Genomic DNA, 21094 nt, shown 5'->3' on the forward strand with positions numbered 1-21094 from the left:
TTTGTATGATTGGAATCCTTTCAATTTTATTGCATGTGAAGTCAGGCCGGGGGCCCCTAGGAATCCATTGGTGGGGAAAGTGTGACCTTTACATGAGCCACGGAGAATTCTAAGCAGACGGAGGATTTTATTTGGACTGGATCTGACTAGCCTGTGTGCACTGGATGTGAGAGCAGGGGTTGGGATGCCTGGGATGGGGAGTGCCCAGCTTGAGGTTCCCCTGGGTCATCCAAGAAGAATGGGTAGTTGTCTGAGGGTCTGGATCTCCAGGGAAGGGTCCAGGGATACCTCTGAGACAGGGCTGCAGATATGAGGGCTTGAGGGGTACAGGGGAGGGTGAGGAGCCGGTCCTGGGAGTCATCCGAGGCTCTGCCCTGTGACCCTGAGCATGCAATGCCACCTCTCTGAGCTCTTGTCTCCTCACCTCTAAAACAGGTGGTTAGCTAAAATGACCCCATAGTTTTCACAGCCCAGGCTGCTGCTGGCACCGGGAGGTTCTTTGCATGGATTAGAAAAAGGTGGCCCCTTGAGATGGACAAACAACACAAGGTGCCCCTGCGGCAGAAGGCCTGGAGTGCAGGCTGATAGCACGCACTGCCCGGACATGCAGTGAGGCCTGAGGCGCGCTCCCCTCCCACTCCACTCCCACAGACGGGGTCCCCACCCAGACCACACTGCTTGCCAAGGGGACCAGGTGCAATCGCTGCATTCCTAAGTAGGGGGTTTAAGTTCCCTGCCACCCCTGGAACTGCTCACACAAGCATCACATCCTCCATGGGAACATCGCAGGGATCAGCACACTCCCTGATACCACAAAGCCTGCCTCCGACCCCTCCGGCGGCCCATCCTGACCCTGGTGCAGCCCCCTGTGCCTGCATGGCAGGGTGCCCTCCTCCCTGGGCCATGAGTCTCTGACTAATAAACAGCAGTCTATCTTGCCTGTCCAGTGTAGGGAGCCTGCCCTCACCAGCAGGGCAGATAGGAGCTGATGAAAACCTCTTGTCAGAATGAGCACACCATTGGTGAGGGTAAGCGTCTGGGCCAGCGTGCCTCCTCGCTGGAGCCTTGGAGTGGGGCACACCTGGCAACTGCCAGCAGGTTCTATTTGTTGGACTATGGTGTTTAACCCTGTCACCTGCCCTGGGAGGTTGATTCCGCAATCTTTCCCAATTTACAGATAAGGGCTCTGTCAGGGTGGGAAGAGCTTGGGGCCCAGGCGTGTCTGGCCCCTGCCCTTTCTGTCCTGTGCCCTGCTCTGGAGGCTCGGAGGTGGGAAGCTGCAGTGCCAGGGGCTGTGAAGTGAGTCCAGCACGGCCAAGAGAAGGTGTGAACACGTGAGCCTGGCAGGGAAGGGAGAGGATGGGCCTGGCTGGTGAAGCGGCCTCAGGCAGCCGGTCTGGCCATGGCTCTGCCACAGGCTCGTGTGCAGGGCTGGGGCGGGTGGAGTCTGGCCAGGGTGGGGAGTGAGAGGCAGGCAGTGAAGGGCCTTTGGCCTTGTTGTTGGCCACGCTGCCCACTCAGTCATGGTGGCCTGGCCCCGGGTGCCAAACCCTCCCACCCATGGGAGGCAATGCCCTGTAGGCTCTTTGACCAAAGGGGTTCCATGCAGGCAGGATTTCTAGAAATAGGTGTTTTCTTTAATGACCACCTTCTGCCGGTTGGCCTTGGCTGCTGCTGATCTCCTAAAATAATCAAAAGAGAGTACGATTTATGGTAAACCAGCCACATGTTTGGTGCTTGGAGGGCAGAAGTGGGGTTCAGTCCTATGGGAGTATAATCTCTGGGATTAAGGTTTTATTTACTACTGTGTACTCAAAGCCGGAAACATAGTAGGTGTTAAGAGAGGGAGTAAATAAAGTCCAGCGTCCCTGCCTCTCGGCTGGGTGTCCCTTGGCAAGTCACACAACCCGTCTGCCTCTGCCTTTCCCTGACAGTGGAGCCGGAAGTAGCAGCACCTTGGCGGGGCGTCACTGTCTGGATTAAATAAAATGCTGTATTCCAACAAGACAGGCTCACTAGGCGCCACCTGTCATTATGCTGTCATGGTGACCTTGGGTCCTGCTCAGCTTTGGGCGTCCGCACGAACGTCCTCACCCAACACCGCGGCCACACTCCTGGGCTGTGGGGCAGGCCCTGTTCTTGGTGCTTGAAGACAATTACTCCCTCAAACCCGAAAGCAGCTCTTTGAGCCAGGCTGGGTTTTTTTTACACCGAATTTACAAATGAGGACGCAGACACGCAGAGGCAAGCCGGCTATAAAATAAAGTGCAGGCGTGCTCGCTCTTCTCTGCGCTCTCGGAGTGCACGCGGCTGCAGGTGATCTGTTCCCGGAGATCTCCGAGTGCTCACCAGTTCATCTGCCTGGGCCTGGAATTCTTTGTGGGAAGATTTAACTAGGACGCCTGAGGCTGTCTCTGTCTTCTTGTGTGAGTTTGGTTGGAGCGGTAACGTCCCCAGGCAGTGGGGATTCGGTCCCGGGCAGTCTCGCTGCAGAGCTGCACTCGTAACCATTATATTTTCCTGCCTAAAGTACAATTCCTTTCAACCTGTGAGACCTTGAATGAGTCACTGCCTCCCTATGAGCCCCTTGGAAATGAGGGCAGCAATAGGCTCCTCTGGGCTGCGTTGCTGTAGCTGTTAAATGGCTCCAGATACAAGCCCCCAGGTGCTGTGGGCACACAGAATCTAGCTGCTAGTGTCGTCATGGTGACAAGCCAGTCCCTGCCCCTCCACCCAGCATGTCCTCCTGACATGGCTGTCCTGTCCCAGGGCTGTGGGTGGGCGGCCGCCACCTCCGCAGCCCCACCCAGCCATGTCTTGGAAGGCTGGTCCCACTCCCAGGGGGCCACTCACTGGTTCTTCAGGTCCTCGATGGTGTCAGGGAGCGGAAGGCCTTGGGTCTCCGGGAGGAAGAGCAGGATAATGAGGCTGGCAACAATGGGGGCAGTGCCATACAAGATGGGGGGCAGCAGGGGCAGGGCCTGGCAGGTCATCCTGATCAGGGGACCTATAATAGCCCCCAGCCGCCCTGCCGACTGCAGGAAGCCATCTGTTGTCATCCTGCGGGTGGAGAGGGGGGCCCAGACCCTTGTCACAGTAGCTGTTTCAGACAGGGGGGGCTTGACCAGAGGGGGGGCTCTCTGACTGGGCCAGGGGGTTCTTTCCAGGGAAGCTGGTCTCAAGGAGTTGCCCTGCTCAGGCTCCCCTAACACCACCTCCTCCAGAGAGCCTGCCTAGATTTTCCCATCCACAGGAGCCTCTGCCTCCTGGGAACATCCAGGATCCTTCATGAGAACTCTCTAGGGCCCACACACCATTCTCCCTGTTCTAGGTAATTTGGGGACTTTCCTCCTTCTAGACCACTGAGCTCCCAGCTCAGCTTTTGGTTTTCATATCAACAAAATCAATAATGTGTGTTAAAAAAAATGAATGCAAGAGTGGATAAATGAGTGAGGGAAGGAAAGAGCCCTGGGCTAGGATCCCGGGGAGCTGGGGCCCCTCCAACCCTCTCCGGAGCAGGTCCTTCACCAGCTGGAGCCGCCGGTCACCCGACTGAACAGTGTGGGGTGGTCTAACCAGATCACTGGTTTTCTGTCTATGTCCCAGGGAGCCCTTGGGTCCCAAGGAGGCTGTTCAAGGCTCTCGTGGGCAGCGAGCAGGAGACCCCTACTCTACCAGGGAAGCTCTCACCCTCTTCACAGGGTTCTTGCAGTTTTCCACCTGAAGAGAGGATTCTGTTCTCAAATCGGTTTCCAATCACAAGCAAGAGGCCCGTCGGGGCCTCCCACTCGGGCTGCCTCCTGACCCCAGCCGCTCGGGGAGCGCCGCCCCAGGGACTCTGGGGAAGGAGGCTGGGGCCGCCTGCTCACCCTCTGCTGTGTATTCCTGGATGCCCAGTTCCGCTGTCCACCCTCCAACCCTCCTGGGTTATCCCTTTCTCACCCACTCCCAGGGCCGGCAGCTGCTTCTGGGTGCAGCCCGCAGCCCAACCTACCGCAGGGAAGTCGGGAAGAGTTCAGGCTTGTAGATGATCATGCAGTTTAAGATGATGCCAAAACACCCCTTTCCCAGCACTGCGAAGACCACACGCAGGGTCTGCATGTCTGCGCAGAGGAAAGGGGGACAGTGGCATCTGCCTGAGAACCCCAGGCAGCCCGGGCAGAGGGCTGGGTTCCCCACAAGCTTCCTTGGGTTGAACTCAGGTCCCCGGCAGTGCTGACTTGGTACCAGGCTGCCCAGGGCACAGGGCATTCTGGTAGGTGGGCAGGGAGGGGGATGCAGGGCCAGAGCCCAGCAGGTCTGGGATGGGTGACATGAGGCAGCTGAGGGTGACACTCGAGGCCTGTCCCTGCATAGTCACTGTGCCAAGGCTCCTTGGGTTCTGTGTGTGTGTCTTCCCGTGCCAGGCCCAGTCCACAGCAGGGACCCTGGAGGCCCCACCTGGCCAGAAGCCTTCTCGTCGTCCCTCAGCCTGCCTGTGGGGACCCCTGGCTCTCACAGGGAGCCAGTGAGCGATGGCAGGAGCCCAGGCCACAAAGCTGAGGTCCGGGTCACCCAGCAGCTGCGGGCTGGGCCCCACCTCCTGCCCCACATGTCCTTATGAAGGCTTATAAGCTGTCCGGTCCCTGTCTGACGTTCCTCTCCGAGTGCAGCGTCTCACCCTCTGTTTGGCCCCTGGCCTCACTCAGCCCCACCCGGCCGCCGGCTGTCCCTCTGCCTCCTTGTTGTCACTGCAGGATGCCTGTCGCTGCCTGTCCACCAGCCTTCTGCCTTGAGCCATGGAAGGAGACAGGAAGGGGGTTTCCAGGACATCATAGCCTCATTCAGAAAGAAAATCCAAAGACGAGGACCCAGAGCAGCCTCTGCCCCGAATGCCTCTTGCTTCTTTAACAGGCAAGAAGGAAGAACCACACACACCGGCTTTGTGCGTTTCCTGCCTCACTTCGGACAACTTAAAGTTTCTCAGCCTTTTAGGCCCTTCCTCTGCGGGAGGTCCCAGCCTCAGGCTTTGCCTGGCCCACGCCCTGGCTATGTCACTTGCTGGCACCTGGCTTTACCTCTCTGAACCTCAGTAACTCAGGAAAACAGGCGAGCGGCTCGTTGGGAGATTGGATGCTGGTTGGGAAAGATGACACGAGGTAAAGGTGTGACAGTGATAGATGAGGATGGAGGCTGCACACAGGGGCTCCCCCAATCCTGGGGGCCAGGCAGGGGAAGGAACCCCAGGTGGTGAGTGTGGCAGGGGTGGGCAGGAAGCCAGTGCCCCAGGCCATCAGCAGCCCAGCCCACCATCCACGCTGCCCTGGCCTCACCCTGTGGGACCAGCATGTTGGCCAGGATGCAGAAACCAGCCAAGGTCTGGAAGCTGGCCAGAGTCATGCGGCGGCCGAAGAACCTGAACAAGAAGACAGTGGTGACCCTGGCCACGATGTCCACGGCTCCGAAGAGGACCTGGAGGAGGAAGATGTCACTCCCCAGGTTCTGCAGGTCAAGGACCAGCCCGTAGTAGGAGGTCATCAAGAAGAAGCTGCAGGGCAAAGCCAGAGTCGGGCCCTCGCCCCCCAGGGGAGAGGCGGCCCTGTGGCACTGCCACACACCTGGGCCGTCCCAGAGGGCGCAGCCAGCCCACAGCTTGCCACTGTCATGCCCTGAGAAGCCCGCTGAATGCAAGTCATGCCACCCCATGTCGGGCTGTTCCGGGAAAGGGGGAGTGGAGGGCAGCCTCATCCCTTCTGGGACGGCCCGTGGGTCTGGGCCGCAGGCCTTGGCCTCAGTAGGCTGGGCCTTGGCTCTCGGGCTCCCTGGCCAGCAACCAGCTGCAAGGCTTGACCCTCTCTGGGTGGATGGGTCTCTGTGGGTCAAGCCAAGCTGCCCCTTGGGTTCTGGCTCTAGTATTGTCGGGCCATGACATGTCCCTGCTCTGCTAGCTATGAACCAAGGCAAGTCTCTGCCCCGCAGGATGCCAGTTTCTTTGTGTGGAAGAATGGGATTAATAATAAATGAGTCTCTGTGAGGGCCACTGGGCCATGCTGGGCCTCCCTCAGGACCAAGACCATCTCCCCAGCCCCCCGGGAGCCCTGCCCCTTAGCGGGGCAGAGCATAACATGATACAGGTCGGAGGGCCCTCTCAGAAAGGCTGCCCGGCTCCTGAGCTTCCCACGGCCTGCTGGCTGTGACTGCATGCGCGCTGCCCCCCTGCTCCCTTCTCCCACAGCAGGCGACCCCAGGAGCCCTCTCCAAGGAACTGCCCGCTCACTGACCTCCATCTCAGAGTCCGCTCCCTGGGGGGACCCTTGGCAGCAGGCTCCAAGCAGCTGATCTTAGAGCGCCCAGCCCCCCTCCAGCACCACCCCCTTGCTGCCCCCATTGCACCTCGGACACCACCCGGCCAAGAGCTGGAAGCAAAGTGGCCACCCGGGCAGGGCACAGCGTTTCCCGGTGAAAGTGACCAGGGCGAACAGCTGGGCTCTCCCACAAAGGGGCTGGCAGGCCAGGGCCTAGGGCCTTAGCCGGTAACAGCTGGGTTAGCCGTCAAGACAAGAAGCCTCTCCCGGGGGAAGACACTCTGCAGCCTGCGATCTGAATGGCAGAGGACGCACAGCCACCCCTGGGAGGCCTCAGGGGGCCTTGAAGTGTTTTGAAAGAACGGTCCTGGACATTTCTGGCACCAGACATTCCTTCTAATTTGTCTGAAAAACTTAAGCCAGAAAAAAAAGAAAAAAGCTTTTGATCCATTCACTGTTCTAAGATGTAGCAAATATTTACTGTTTTAACCTGTAAGTGGTTAAATACAGCATAACACGGAATCTTTTTTTGCTAATCTTTAATTTTTAATTCCAGATCAAGTCCCAGTCAAACCTGACCCTCACTTCCCATATGCTCTTCTGGAAGTCACTTGGCTGAATTTGTTTGGTTAAGGCACGTTTTCTCGGCCCTAGGGCCCCAGGGGTTTTGAGACAAGGCCTCCTGGGAGTCTGCGCTCAACGTGGGACCTGGTGGGGGCAGCCCGGCAAGGAGGTAGCTCGCCCTGTCAGCTTGGGCAAGCTACTTGCCCCTCTGGCGCCCACTTTCCCTAACTGTAAAGTGGGGGTGTGAATGAACTCCCCACCCAGAGTTGCTCTGAGGGGTCAGTGGATGGCCAGCACATGGTTGGCACGCCAGGAGTGTGGCTGCCAGTGAGCCCAGCAGCCCACTGATGGCCAGTGGTCCCCTCCAGCCAGTGACGGTCCCTCGGCTCTGGGACCCCAGCCCTGCCCTCCCGCTGGCGCCCTGCACAGCCAGCCTCCGGACCAGCTCTGCGCATCCTCCCTCTCCCCGCCAGCCGGGCTCCTGGGGCAGCAGCTGCCTGTCCCAGCCGGGAATGTGCCCCACAAGGCTGGCAGGGGCTCTTCTCCCCTTCGCTCAGGTCCCTGGGCGGGGTGATGGGATGGCGTACCTCACCAGGAACAGACTGCAGGCTCTCCAGCGGAGCTCGGGCACACGGAACAGGTTGAGCACCGACCTGTGGGCCTTTGCAGAGGCCATCTCCTCCTCCATGCTTGACATCAGCACCTCCAAAGGGACGGGGCACAGTGAGTACTGGGGTGTTGGTCCTGCCCCACCCCCGTGCCAGGGAATGGTGTCCAGGTGGGCAGGGAGGTGGGGGAACCTGGTCTTGGTTTTTGGAGACTGTTGAGTCCTAGGGTTGGGGGCAGGAATGGGGCAGAAAGCTCTCTCTCTGGCCCCCTGGCTGAGCTTTCTTCTGCAGACTTGGCCGATCTACTGCAAGCCAGGGAGCAGGCCTTGTATCCAGCTCTGGCCTCTGAGCCGCCGGCTGCAGGCTGCCCCTGGCGGTCACTACGCAAAGTCCCACCACCCACCTCCCTCCTCCGGGCTGGCCATCAGGGCGTGCCTTCTCCCACCGTGCTGCTCCTCCCGGCCCTCCCTGAGCCTCTTGCGACCTCCTGCACCTCCGGGCCCTGCCTGGCCTGTGCTCAGCGCAGGCCTGGTTGCCTCTGGCCTACCCCCTCCTGGAAAGCCCTGGTCCTCCCACTCCCCACAGGTCCACACTGGCTGGATAGTCTCTGGTAGCATGTCCTCCCCCACCCACCTCCTTGAAATAATTCCCTTCGAATAAGCACTTCCTGTTTCCCCAAATGCACTGAGAAGCCCCAAGAGGTGAGTTTGCAATCTGTGTGGGTTGAAGTGGTCGATAATAAAGGAGGCGATGTGGGTGTGTTGTTGATTGTTGCATAGCTGCTGCTGGTGGTGGTTACAGTGGTGGTGATGAGAGTGATGGGGAAGGTGACAGTAATGCTGATGGAGACACTGGTGTTCGGAGAGATGCTGATGCTGATGGTGATGGAGGTGGGGGTGGGGCGGGTCATGGTGAGGTTGGTGATAATACCAATAAGGCAGCAGTGGACGTCTTCTCCCTACCATATCCTACCACACCCTGGGTCGCAGACAGTAGCATCTCACCTCCACGGTCAGTGTCTTTTCGGCTTCCCTGTGGCCATTTATCCTGGCCACCTTTTTGAGTTCCTGCAGTGCTTGGTCGGGTTTGCCCATAACCATCAGCCAGCAGGCAGATTCTGGCAGCCACCTGTCAAGGAAGCAGGTGCTTGGCCGGGCCTCCCAGGGCAGGTAGGGTGGGGGGAGAGGGGTGGGCAGCAGCCCCTCTCCCTCTGCATGGCTAATGCCAGGCTGGAAGGCCGCAGCCCCTGACTGGTTTGGAATAAAGATGTGTCCCAACACCTGGCCACCTTGTTGCCCGGGTGCCCTATCTGGCTTCTGGCTACCAGGATCCTGCCCCCCTGTGCCCCGTGTGTAGCCAGAACACAGGACGCCTGGGCCTGGGGAGACTCTGGGGCCATTTCTGTGACAGAAAGCTCACGTAATGCTGCATTAAAACAATAACGCATAAAAAAATAAATAAATAAAACAACAACACATTAAAAACATCCCAGGCAGAACCGACTGGTTTGGTACAAGCAGACTGCGGCTCCCCAGCCTCAGGGCAGGCACGTGGGGAGAAGCATCTCCTGGCGAAACAGGCAGAGCTCTCCACCGTGGGCACAGCCCTGCCTGCAGGGAGGGGGCTAAGCACTGCCGGAGGCAGCTGGGCGGGACGGCTGGAGGAGCCTGGGTGCGCAGCTTGCTGCTCACGGTCACCCTGTGGCCAGTCACCACGACGATGAACCTCTCTGGGCCTCAGACCCTCGTCTGAAAACGGCGGTCATGACACATCCCTCCCATGAAGGCCAGGACACACCCGGTGTCACCAACGGCACCCGGGATACACCCGGTGTGGCCGGGCTGGCCTAGTGAGTGTGACTACGGGGTGCCTCCTCCTTGCTCACTGATCCTGTTGGTGCAATAAGATTCCATGTGGTCGGGGCCTTCGGTCTGCCGTGTTTGCCGAGCGTTCCCAGAGCTAAAACCATGTCTGGCAAGGGGCAATAAATACATGAGCACGACAGAGTCTTTGTTATTCTCCACCACCCACAGCAGACTTACCTGGCGCAGGGCACAGGGCCCTGACGGCCCCACAGAAGAACTTATGAGGCCGTGAACTTGGGTTCGGTTCCCTGCATCTCTCCTCCAACTCCCCCTCGCCCCTCCGAAGCAGGTATTTCCAGACCTCAGGGATTCTTGCAGCACCAAAAGTAATGGTGAGAATGGTATCTTGTCATATCCCATGCCGGCCGTCTCTGACTCGGATGCCCACGGGTCAGGCCGGTGACGAGAGAGTGTGAGGCCGGTGGGGGTGAGGGAGCCCAGGCCCATGGGTTGGAAGGGGGGGCCTCAGCCGCAGGCCCAGAGGCCAGGGGGCTGCAGGGCAACCCACCCTGGAACTCTGAAGCCCCAGAAGTCTCGCCGCAGAGAGGGCTCTGTGCACATCTTTGCCCACACGCCATGGTGCTCAGCATCCCCCAACATTACGGCCAGCCAGGGTGGTGGGGGCAAGGGGCACCCCTCTTCCTAAGTCTCCCTCCCATTTAGTGATGTCCTCCCCAAGGGAAAAGGCCCCACACTGTACCCACCAGGATATCAGGAAGAAAGCAAAGAAGGGAGTCGACACAGCCAGCTGGAGGTCTCGCCAGTCCCTCAGGGCGAAGGCCAAGCCCCCTAGGGTCATCTGGCCGGCGCTGTAGGAGCACCCCAGTATTGTCATAGTGACAGCCCTCCAGCGGCTCACGGTCCACTCCACTGCTGCAAGGTGACACAGACAAATGTGGGTGGGGCCTCTCGCGCCACCCTCCCCATGGCAGGAGAGGCTGAGCAAGGGACGCACCAAGTATAGCTGAGGCCATGGTGATGCCAGCCATTCCCACAGCGCTCAGAAATCGGAGGCCACAGTAGACGAGGAAGTTGGGGGCAGAGACAGTGCTGGTGCCAGCCAGCGCCACCTGCAGGATGCACCAGGTCAGCATCAGCTTCCGCCCAAACCTGCTGGGACACAAATGCAGCGGGGGTCCGGAGGCCTCAGCAAGCTGGGGGCATGGGTGGCTGGAGCCCAGCATTGGGCCCACATCCCGTGTGGATGGCACCCCTTCCCTGGAAGCCCTGGGTACACACTACAGTGTGCTTGCTATAGAAATGGCAGATGCCTCACTCTCAGGAGTCACACAGCCTCATGCTCAAGAACGGGCTTTGGCATCGGATGCCTGGGTTTGAGTCCAGCTCTGAACTTCCTGGGTGACCTTAGGCATGTGACTCAATGTCTCTGAGCTGCAGTTTCCTCATCTGTAAAATGGGAGTATTCATGATGACAGAGTTGTTAGGTAATCAAGACACTGAGCGAGGGTGCAGTGTGGCTGGGAGGCTGTGTGCACACGGCCAACCAGCTCCTCACCTGCCTGTGAGCGGTGGCAGGAGCGCCCACCAGACGATGCACGCGGGGCCCTGTGTCCGCACATTCTCTGTGCTGCTTCCTGAGGCCAGCTTAGCCTGAATGACGGCCTGCATTTAGCTAAAGCCTGTGCCGGTCAGATGGGAGCCACGTGCGCAAACCTTGGCCCTGTCTGTCTGAGCAGTGACAAGGAACAAGTCACCGGGTCCAGACCTGCGGTGAGGGCTGGAAGCTGACCCCGGGCCCCAGGCTCACCAGGGGATCAGCAGACTGATCGTGATTTGGCTCCCCTCGTGCAGGGCCCCCTGGGGATGGCTGCAAGGCAGGGGGTCTTCTGGAAGTGCAAACAAGACCACCACCTCCCCACCACGCTCAGGATAACATGAGGCCCACAAATGACAATGGTAACATGGCCACAGCACGAACAGCCACCTCTGCGCCCAGCCCTGGCCCAAGCTCTGTATGCAATTAACTTCATCACAACCACCCCCTGGGGAGGTAACAGGGCTCCACTTACAGGAGGAAACTGAGGCACAGAGAAGTGACTAATTACCCTCTGGGACACAGGAGGCAAGGACAGAGTCCCGGTGGTGAGAGCCCAGGGCCTGCACAGCCTGGAGAAAGTTGCAGAGCCCTTCACCCATTCACAGACTGATGATGGAGTGTGTGCCGTGGGCCGTGGGCAGGGGATGCGGCACTGAAGCCCCTGCCCTTTTGACACAGTCTCGTGAGGGCGCACACAGTAAGTGAGCTGGCAAACCCGGGAGGGAGCAGGTGCCGGCAGAGCCGGGCGGCCTGATGGGGAGCGTCAGGCGGGCCATGGGCTGGTGGTACCCAGGTTGGGGCAGGGCCTTCAGCTTGTGTCCAGAAAATTGGCCTGGAGCTGAGCCCTGTGAGCTGGGCACGAAGCAGCTGTAGGGGGTGAGACACAGCCGCTGGCCACCTTAGAGCATGGGGGCAGGCAGTGTCCTAGGCGGGGCTGGCATGACATTGAGGGAGAAGCCAAGTCCCAGACTGGGGCAGGCAGGGACTGCCCCGGGTGTGGCAGGGTCTGAAAGACCTCAGGTTGGCATCGACTGGACCCACTGTTGTGCAGTCACTGAGTGCTGCAGTGGAGTGGCCTCCTGGTCGGAGTGGCGGGGTGGTGGCCAAGGGTAGGTGGGAGACCCGCTGGGAGGCTGGGGCCTGCCCCGTGGGAGGGCGTGGTGTCAGCGGGGGTGGGGGCAGTATGGAGAGGGAACACACGGGGAGGCTTCTCACAGTACAGCTTAGCCTGGCGTCGGGTCCCTGGCCGTCACTGCCTCCTCGGGACCTGGGCCCACGGAGCCCCCTCTTGTAAGTGACCTGGGCTTCCATGGGATGCTCTGGACCTCTGCCCCCCCGTGCTCATCCTGGTTGAAGGAGCTGGAGGGGTGGAGACACTCACCGGTGGGAGAGCAAGCCCCAGGCCATGGAGCCCACCAGGATCCCGGCCATGAAGATGGACTGGGCCAGGGCCTTCAGGCCTTGGTCGTCACACACCAGGTCCCACTGGAAGAGAAGGAGGCTGTGACATACTGGCTTAGAGGACAGGGCCTGGCGGGGCCAAGGTCATGGAGAGAGGTCCAGGTTAGGGGTGCCCAGCCAGGACCGGCTTGTCAGCCCGGGTCCTGAGGGTCCAGCCGCCCACAGTGGGGGCCCCAGATTCCTGCGGCCAGGCGACAGAGGAGGAGGGGGTGTGCTGGCGGTGTGGACCTCACACTCCTCCTGCAGCCAGCTGCCTGGCACATACGTGCCACAGTCACTCCAAGGGGTTGGTGGTGGCAGTGGTGGAAGGTGGTGAAACCACAAGGCTGGATCCCAAGTCTGCCACGGCTGCCTTGGGCGAGCACCCGCACCTGGCTAGGCCTGTCTTCTCGTCCAGAAACGGGGCCCTAGAGTTGCTTCTCTCATGGGGCAGGAGGATGAAATAAGGGCTGAGCACGAGTCCCTGCGATTCTTCAGTACCTCCTGCCCAGGACCGCGCACCCATCAGCCGAACCCCCAGGTCAGTCCTTCACGAGGACCGACAGCCTCCCCCAGGTCGCTCCGTTTCAGCCTGTCTGGCCTGGGCTGCCGCACCGGGAGCCCCCTGCCCCCATAAGGTGTTCTCCGCCTGCAAAGTGCCCTCTTGAATGCAAATCTGCACACATCATGTCCCTGCCCCAAAGCCTCCAGTGGCTTTCTTTTGCACTTAAAGAAAACCAGGCTCCTGAGCCCCTTTCCCCGCAGCTTGGCCCTGGCCCCCCACCCCCGTCCCCGTGCCTGGGTGATCGGGGCCTCATCCTGCTTCTTTGACCCCCCAGCTGTGTTCCTGCTCGGACTTCTGCCCGGCTGGACTCTCTTCCTACCTTCATGTGACTGATTCCTCCTCTCATGATCCAAGTCTCATTTTAAAGGCGGCCTCCTCTGAGAGGGCCTCCGCACCTGCCTCTGCTCTCCTGTCCTTTGTGCCCCGCAGGATGGAAGGGGAATGGAGGCCCCGGCTCCGGCCCTGGCTGCCCAGGTCGAGTCAGGTTCTGGTGTGCCTTTCCTGTGTGTCCTGCAGCAAAGTATTTAATCTCACTGTGCTTCTGTTTTGTCACTTATTAAATGCAGACAATAATACCGACCTCATTGGACTGCTGCGAGGTGGTAAGTACACAGGAAAGGTCTGGGGCAGGGCCCGCCACTCCCAAGGCAGGAGGCGAGGGCTTCCACTGCTGCTAACAGTGCTTTAAATGTTGGTCGATTCAGAACCGAGCAGAGAACATGAGCTCCTTGAAGGCCCCCTGCTCATCCTGGAACCCTGGGACCCAGCACAGAATCTGGGCCGTCATAAGCAGTCAAGAAATGTGCATGGAGGGAGCAGCATATCATTTAATAGTGGGGATGGAGCAATGGGACCGTTCTGGTCATGGGTGGACGGCCACCTTGGGAGGCTGGGCAGGAGGAGGGCCGTGGGGCTGGGGGAGGCCCTTACCTGGGCCACGATGGTGGAGGTGAAGGTGCTACGGTCGTACACCCAGCCATCCACGCATGGCTCCATGGCAGCCTCGCTCCAGTTGGTGGCTGTGGTGTTGGAGTCCAGGAGCTGCCACTGCGGTTGGCGGAAGCGGCGACATGGGTGGGGCCTGTGGCTGGGGCCCAGTGGGATGGAGACGGTCAGGAGGGCCTCGGGGGTGAGGTTTGCCGGGGCCTCGGAGCCATTGTCCAGCATGTGAGCCCAGCAGCGGTGGTCTGGGGTGGCGGCCACAAAGTTCTCCAAGAGCATCTGGGAGGGCATCAGGATGGACGGCAAGATGAGGGTGAGCGCCTGCAGCGCCTGGAAGAGGCCCGCGCCTCCGGCTTTCTCCAGGATCTCAGCGAACACCATGCCCAGAGCGGCTGCACGCAGGGCAGGTCTTCCAGGCGTCTCGGGCTGCTGGGAGCCGCGAACAAGCACAGGATCCCAGGCCCGGCCAGCCCAGGGCGAGGGTGGGGCAGTTGTCTAACAACCAGTCCCGGCAGGCCTGGGGTATCCCAGAAGCTTCAGAGAAGCTCCTCCTTGGCTGACCAGCCGCTCCTTAGAGGGCCGTCAGGGGACAAAGCTCATGGGTCCAGGCTGCCTGAGCGTCAGAGGCACCCTGGCTCCCCAGCACCAGGAGTGAGAGGTCAGGCAGAGGTAAAAAAATAAAAACTAAAATGCGATGTTACTGAATTACAGTTTCTAAGGAAATAGCAACTAGACTGTTGTTGCCTGGTTGCCTCAGTTAAAGTTTAATTCAATGCGGGCTCCTGGGTGAGCAAGTCAGGTTCAACTACTGAGAAGGGCCTCGCCACTTTCCCACTGGGTGGCTGATCCACTCCCACATCTTAACTTACAGACCCTCTACATGTGGCCCTTTGGGTCAGGAAACTGTTGGCCTAACCTTCACCCATGCTGGGTAATTTCAGTCCATTTTGCTGAAGCACAAAGGTGAGGACTGGGCTGGGCCCTCCCCAGCTGGGCTCTGCCACCTTGAGGCTGCCAGGAGGCTAGGGTGGGCATGGGGGCATGCAGGAGGCAGGAGGGCCTGGGCCTGTGCTCCTTCTGCCTTCCTGTGCTTCCTGCCAGGAGGCACGGAGAGACCAGCCTGCAGATGCACTACTCTGGGGAACTCCTATTTCAAGGTTCCAGGTTGCCTTTATTAGACTGTAGGCTCCCCCAGGGTCAAAACCGTGGCTACCAGTTACTAGCATCCTTAGAAGCCCCTCCTGGGGCTCCAGATGAGCAGGGGTGCAGTTTAAGGAAGTGTGCAAAGTCAAGCCTCCGTGCCCCAGTGTCTAATGACAGCCCAGCTCAGTGTGATGGGGCCGAAGCCAGCTCCTGCCCCAGCGCCCACCTGGGCTAGGCCTCAGTGACACAGCTTCTGGCACCGAAGGCTTCCTGTGTACTCCGCAGCGTACTGACCATGCTGCCTGTGCCCTCTCATTCACTCCTCATAACAGCCTGGGAGAGAGGCGGTGCTAATTCTTCCAGATAAGGAAACAGGCTCAGAGAGGGCAGGCAGCTTTCCCCAGGTCACCCAGCAGACTTGGATTCAAACCAGACACCAAAGCTTGAGGTCTCTCTGATGCCCCTGGCCAGCTGCCGTGTGGCCTCTAGCTTGGCATGGGCCAAATCCCAGCTAAAATCTGGATTCAGGATTTGGGTCAACATTAAGGCCATCCGGGGAGCCTGAAGTCACCTCCCAGGCTGTGAGGGGAATTGGCTGAGTCAGTTCCCCAGAGGGCTCTGAGGAATTCTGCAAGTGTGCATGAGATGTGGCTGAGTGTCTGGACCCTGAACTTCCCAGAACCTCCCAGGAGGCCTTGGGAAGCTCAGCCAAACAGCGCCCAGCCAGGAAGCCAGGGAGGAGGATTTAGGCCTGGATTTCAAACCCCAGCTGCCTCCTCTGGGCAGAAATTCATGAATTTTAAAATAGCGAATAGAGAGAGGTGGGGAGAGAACCAAGCACAGGAGGTGGAGGCCGTGAGAAAGGGGCTGACTGGACGTAGCCCCAGGCCAGAAAGGCTCAAGGCTGAATTTTACGAGGAAAGAATTGGGCTTCATGCCCACGTTTGTGGCAAAACCATCCTCATGAGGAAGGCCTAGACCCTCGACACCATGACTTGGAGCAGAGGCCTCCCTTCTTTGGCCTCTGGTTTCTGGCTGTGAAAGGAAGTGACCACAGGGGTGCAGGCTGAAAGCAGTTTCCTAGGGCCGCATGGCTGGTCTGGGCCCAGGAATTTGCATTTTAAAATATGCCCCCAGGTGATTCTGCTGCGCTGGGATCTGGCCTTGCTTGGAAAATTGCTGGACTAGAGGTGCTGCGGAAATCAAAGGCTTTTGCAAGAGAATTTTTCTTTATTTCCTTTTTCCATACGCTTAAAAAAATATTCTCTTCCTCCCTGCCCTTTGCCTGTCACGGAAGCCCATAGGCTTTGCTTACAGCAGAAGGTCAAACCTCCCTGGTTTGCCAGAAGGCTTCCGGAATCTCCAACTGACTTTGCGATTCCAGGCCAAGGAATTTTTAATTTGTTTCCTGGTTTTCTGGGGATGCTGGGGGGCAGAGTTCAGTGCAGCTGCTCCGCCACCTGGTGGTCACACCCAGGACTGCAACATTCCCAGCATCTCGCAGACCCTGGCCTGAGGTGCATGTTCCCCAAAGGTTCCCAGGTGGAGATGGAGAGCAGGGCCATTGGGGAGGGTGCTGGCAGCCTCAGATTATAGTTGCCAAGCCTCCACATGTCTCATTACATTAATTGGTGTAACGTGACCCCCTGGTTCTCAGAACCAGAATTGCCACCGGGCTGCCTTTACCAGCAGAGTGCCCTGTCAATTAAACGAGGAGCCCCCGAAAGACCTTAGTTCACTTCCCTTCTCTGACTCCAAAGTCCTTAGTTCTAAGTGGAGGCCTTCTGCTAAAGGCAGTAAAATTAAATGAGATAATGGACAGGCCTGACAATGAATATCAGTCATCACCACCACCACCACCACCACCACCGTCACCACCACCACGATCACCACCATCACCGTCACCATCACCACCACCACCACCACCGTCACCACCACCACGATCACCACCATCACCGTCACCATCACCACCACCACCACCACCGTCACCACCACCACGATCACCACCATCACCGTCACCATGACCATCACCACCACCACCGTCACCATTACCATCACTGTCACCACCACCATCACCACCACCATCAGCACCACCATCAACACCACCACCACCACTGTCACCGTCACCACCACCACCATCACCACCACCACCACCACTGTCACCACCACCACGATCACCACCACCATCAGCATCACCATCAACACCACCATCACCATCACTGTCACCACCACCATCACCATCACCATCACCACCACCATCACCATCACTACCACCATCACCATCACCGTCACCATCACCATCACTGTCACCACCACCATCACTGTCACCACCACCATCACCACCACCATCAGCATCACCATCAACACCACCACCACCACTGTCACCGTCACCACCACCACCATCACCATCACCGTCACCGCCACATCACCGTCATCACCATCACCACCACCACTACCACCATCACCATCACCATGACCATCACCACCACCACCACTGTCACCGTCACCACTACCACCACACCACCACAACCACACCGTCACTGTCATCACCATCACCGTCATCACCATCACCACCACCACTGTCACCGTCACCACCACCACACCATCACCACAACCACACCGTCACTGTCATCACCATCACCGTTATCACCATCACCACCACCACCACCATTGTCACTGCCATTGCAACTGATCCCCTTCACTCTTTTTTTATTTTCCAGTTGAAGTCCCAGCATTTCAGACCCAGCTAGGCTCACTGGGCTCAGGCCCTCCCTACAACCCTGGAGAAACCTGGAGTTGGGAGAAGGTGAGGCTCTTTCCTAGATTAACACAGCAGTGAGGACAGGGCCTTGACTCCTATTTCATTGCTTTTTTAGTACACCCACGTGAAAAGGAACCGTGATCCTACAGAAGGTCCAAGAAACAGCAATCATAAGATTTTCAATCCACATTCAAGTCCAATATCCACATCTAGAGAACAGGCCTCAACACCTGGACAGATGGTACTGATGAATCACAATAGGAATAAAACCAGACCGTGTCTCCTCAGTCCCTTACTTCCTCCTGGAGGGCGTAACTTTGGGGCTTTCCCCCATAACCACAAGCCTAGGGCACTTATTTCCTCCCCTTGGAATTCCTCTTCAAGCTTAGACCTCCCAGGTCTCAGTTATAAGAATTCATCTCTGCGAACCCTCTTAAGTTCACCTAAGCACCTATTTAGGAGGAGGGAGAATGCAGGGAACCTCTTGACTCAGTCCTTTCTAACAGCGTGCATGCAGCTAAAGTCACAGACTCACCTAAAGAAGAAAGGAAAACCCTTCTCTGCCACCCTGGCCCCCAGAGAACCCACAGGAATGCTTCTTCTACGTAGTCAGAAACACATCAATACAAATATAATTACTCGTCTACACTGAGCACTTGTATGTGTATACAGCACACAACCCAATGGTCCAGAAGTGTGTAAAAGTCCTTCCCCCCACCATCCTCAACTGTCCAGACACAACTGTCACAGATGACATATATTCTTCCAGAAAAATCTTAGAGCATTGCCAAACATATGCATTCAGTTCAAAAATTGTTGAATGGACAATAAATTCACACAGTTCAAAAACAGAAAATGGAAAAAAAGGTGCTCAGTGGAAATCCCCTCTGTTGCATCCCACCCCTTCCACAGGGTCCCCACTGCCACCTCAGGCAACCATTTTCAGTTTCTTGTGCATCCTTTTGGACTTTCTTCCTAAAAATATAAGCAAGGGTAAATGTGAATTCCATTTTTCACTCCTTTTTATACAAAAGGCTCTTTTGCCCTTTGTTGCAAACAGTATGTCTTATGCATCTGAGAGCCTCCCCTCATTTTTTACAGTTGCATAGTATTCTGTTGTATGAATTTACCATGATTGAGTGAGGTTGAAAAACTTCTAATATATGTAAGATGGCATTTGTATCTCTTTTTCCATGAACTGTTTTTCCATGTCCTTTATTTATTTCTTGATAGTGGTTTGTGATTTCCTTACCAATTTTTCCAATCCCCTTATATATTAGGAGGTTGGCTCTTGGCTTGTGATAAAAGTTGCCAATATATTTTCCAGTTTGTCTTTTGACTTTGTTACCCTGCTATTGTTATTGATTTTTTTGCATGTAGATTTTTTGGGAGGTACTCGAATTTTCAGTCGTCTTTTTTGACTTTCAGATTTTGTGTCCTGTTTCCGAAGGCCTCCATTCCACGGTGATAAAGGGACTCCTTTGTGATTGTTTTAATCAAGAATGGTAGCTGTTTGTCATATGCCTTTTCAACACTCATGGAGTATGATTTTTCTTAAATCTATGATCACGAGGAACTGTGTATTTATGAATTTCCTGAATTATATTAATAAACTTTCCAAAGAGTGCTGAACCATCCTTTCCTTCCAGGAGTGAATGCACGTGGACAAGCCACTGGATTCTGCCTGTTAATGTTTTACTTAAAGTCGCCATGAATCTGCACGTGTGAGATCAGGCTGGGTTTTCTGCTTTCTCATTCCTGTCACCCTCCTTCCCTTCCTTCCTACAATCTTTGCCAGGTTTTGATATCAATGTGATAGCCACTTGACTGAAACTAATTTGGCCGTATTTTCTTACACTGTGCCAGGGCTGCTCCTTCCTCTGTCCGCCGGGGCTGCTCCTGTGTAGCCCGCCGTGGGTCGGCCAGCCCGCTGGGCCCCGGCTGGGAACCGAGCTCTCCGGAGGCTCTGAGAGTGGGGAGGAGAGATGGCAGAGGAGGGTCTGGGCAGAGCCTGCCCCGTCCAGGGGCGGGAGTCCGGCCAGGCAGTCTCATGTCTGCGCCTTTTTTCCGCAAGTGGATCCAGGCTGCCGAGTGCTCGGGCCCTGGGCTTTGTCTCACTTCCCAGGGCACCCTGGTCACCATGGCCCACCTGAGCTTTGACCAGATGTAAGAACCATAATACAAGGGCACTCTGCTGGGCTCACACTGGGAACCCGAGGCTGGACTCCCCGCAGCTCCAGCTATGCGGTCCTGCCCTTCGGTTGTGTGGGGAAGGGGTCCACAGCCTTCTTTCCTAGTGCCTGTGGATGGACCTGTCATGAGTACCGAGGGCTCTCTGGCTTCAGGAGCTTGCGGGTCCACATGGAGCAAGTGCCAGGACCCTGGGGGCAGTATTCCGCCAGTGACTGGCCCAGGGTGCTCTGACCCACCCCCCAGTGATGGAGCCTCTAGGCAGCATCCTTCCCTGGTCCGCCCTCCCCCCTAGCACTTCCTGAGGTCACCTCCAAAGAGATGGTTTACCCTCATATATTTGGGGGGACCCAACCTAAGGCAGGGGATCCCAGCCCTCTTTGTGAGGCATGGAAGCTGGTTAGTAGCAGCTCCTGGAGTGGCTTGTGGGCACCAGGCTGATCCCTGGCATGGCCTCTGTCATGCTCTGGATGGCTGTGGAGGGGGCTGACCAAAGAGGCAATAAGCCTGAGAGGTTAGAGGATGTCCTCCAGTCCCCCATTTAATGCCCCGGGGCAGTGAGAGCAAAGCCAGGCCATCCACCCAAGCCCCCTCTCAGCCGCACCCCGCCACACTCCCCTGCAGCATCGATGCTACTGGCTCCCCTTGGCATGTCTGTCAGTAAACTGAAGGGACCCAGGATGGAGTCTCAGAGAAGGAAGGCCCCTGAAACGTGTCCTCCCCTCTCATCTGGCCAGAGAAAAGAAGCTCAGAGACACGAAAAACTAGCTCTGGGGTGGGGACCAGGGAGCAGGGGCCAGAGCCCAGGTGTCCCCAGCCTGCTCACCACACTGCCCGTGGCCACCAGCTCCTTCCTGCCTGGGCTGACCCACGGCCCGCTGCTAACAGACTGGCGCTTGCATTTGTTCCAGAGGGTTCTGCATCCCAGTCTCACTGCACACCATAAGCGGCTGAAGGTGGCCCCAAATGATACATCCACACCCTAATCTCCAGAGCCTGTGAGCGTGACCTTGTTTGGAAAGAGCCATTGCAGATGTGGTGAAGTTAAGGATCTGCTGATGAGAACATCTTGGATTATCCAGGTGGGTCCTAAATCCAATGACAAGGGTCCTTTATAAGAGACACAAGGAGAAAAGGAGGAGGTCACATAAGGACAGAGGCAGAGATCGGGTTA

General features: G+C 57.6%; 1 protein-coding gene and 1 long non-coding RNA gene across 7 annotated transcripts; one reads left to right on the forward strand and one right to left on the reverse strand.

The window, feature by feature from the left end:
* On the reverse strand, positions 1-14494 carry SLC22A11 (solute carrier family 22 member 11). 5 transcript variants are annotated; one of them, XM_017659165.3, is made up of 10 exons: positions 13815-14494; positions 12261-12364; positions 10277-10434; positions 10026-10191; positions 8461-8584; positions 7436-7551; positions 5313-5527; positions 3995-4103; positions 2854-3060; positions 1-1682 (listed from the first exon to the last, which is right to left on the reverse strand). In XM_017659165.3, the coding sequence occupies exons 1-10, from the start codon at positions 14205-14207 to the stop codon at positions 1619-1621; spliced, it is 1656 nt and encodes a 551-aa protein (XP_017514654.3). In that variant the 5' UTR covers positions 14208-14494; the 3' UTR covers positions 1-1618. The 5 variants fall into 5 exon arrangements, with proteins under 5 accessions (XP_017514654.3, XP_017514656.3, XP_017514657.3 ...); XM_017659167.3 differs by having other exon boundaries at positions 5313-5451; positions 7441-7551; positions 10026-10194; XM_017659168.3 differs by having other exon boundaries at positions 5313-5395; positions 10026-10194.
* LOC108389588 (uncharacterized) lies at positions 13385-19343 on the forward strand. Of its 2 annotated transcripts, XR_005055196.1 has the most exons (4): positions 13385-13486; positions 17690-17775; positions 17846-17971; positions 19159-19343. It is a non-coding gene; the product is annotated as an uncharacterized lncRNA (long non-coding RNA). The 2 variants fall into 2 exon arrangements; XR_012123164.1 differs by having other exon boundaries at positions 17690-17971.
* Positions 19344-21094: the final 1751 nt, after the last annotated feature.

The sequence above is a fragment of the Manis javanica genome, chromosome 11 (genome assembly GCF_040802235.1).
Source record: "Manis javanica isolate MJ-LG chromosome 11, MJ_LKY, whole genome shotgun sequence".
NCBI lineage: Eukaryota > Metazoa > Chordata > Mammalia > Pholidota > Manidae > Manis > Manis javanica.

Bases quoted from the DNA above. Each gene is read 5' to 3' on its own strand.
- SLC22A11 (XM_017659163.3), bottom strand. From the start codon at position 14,207: ATGGTGTTCGCTGAGATCCTGGAGAAAGCCGGAGGCGCGGGCCTCTTC. The intron at 8,585-10,025 runs GTGGGTACAGTG...CTTCCTTGACAG, and splicing joins GCTTTCTTCCTGATATCCTG to GTGGCTGCCAGAATCTGCCT. The intron at 1,683-2,853 runs GTGAGTGGCCCC...TGATTATTTTAG, and splicing joins ATCGAGGACCTGAAGAACCA to GAGATCAGCAGCAGCCAAGG.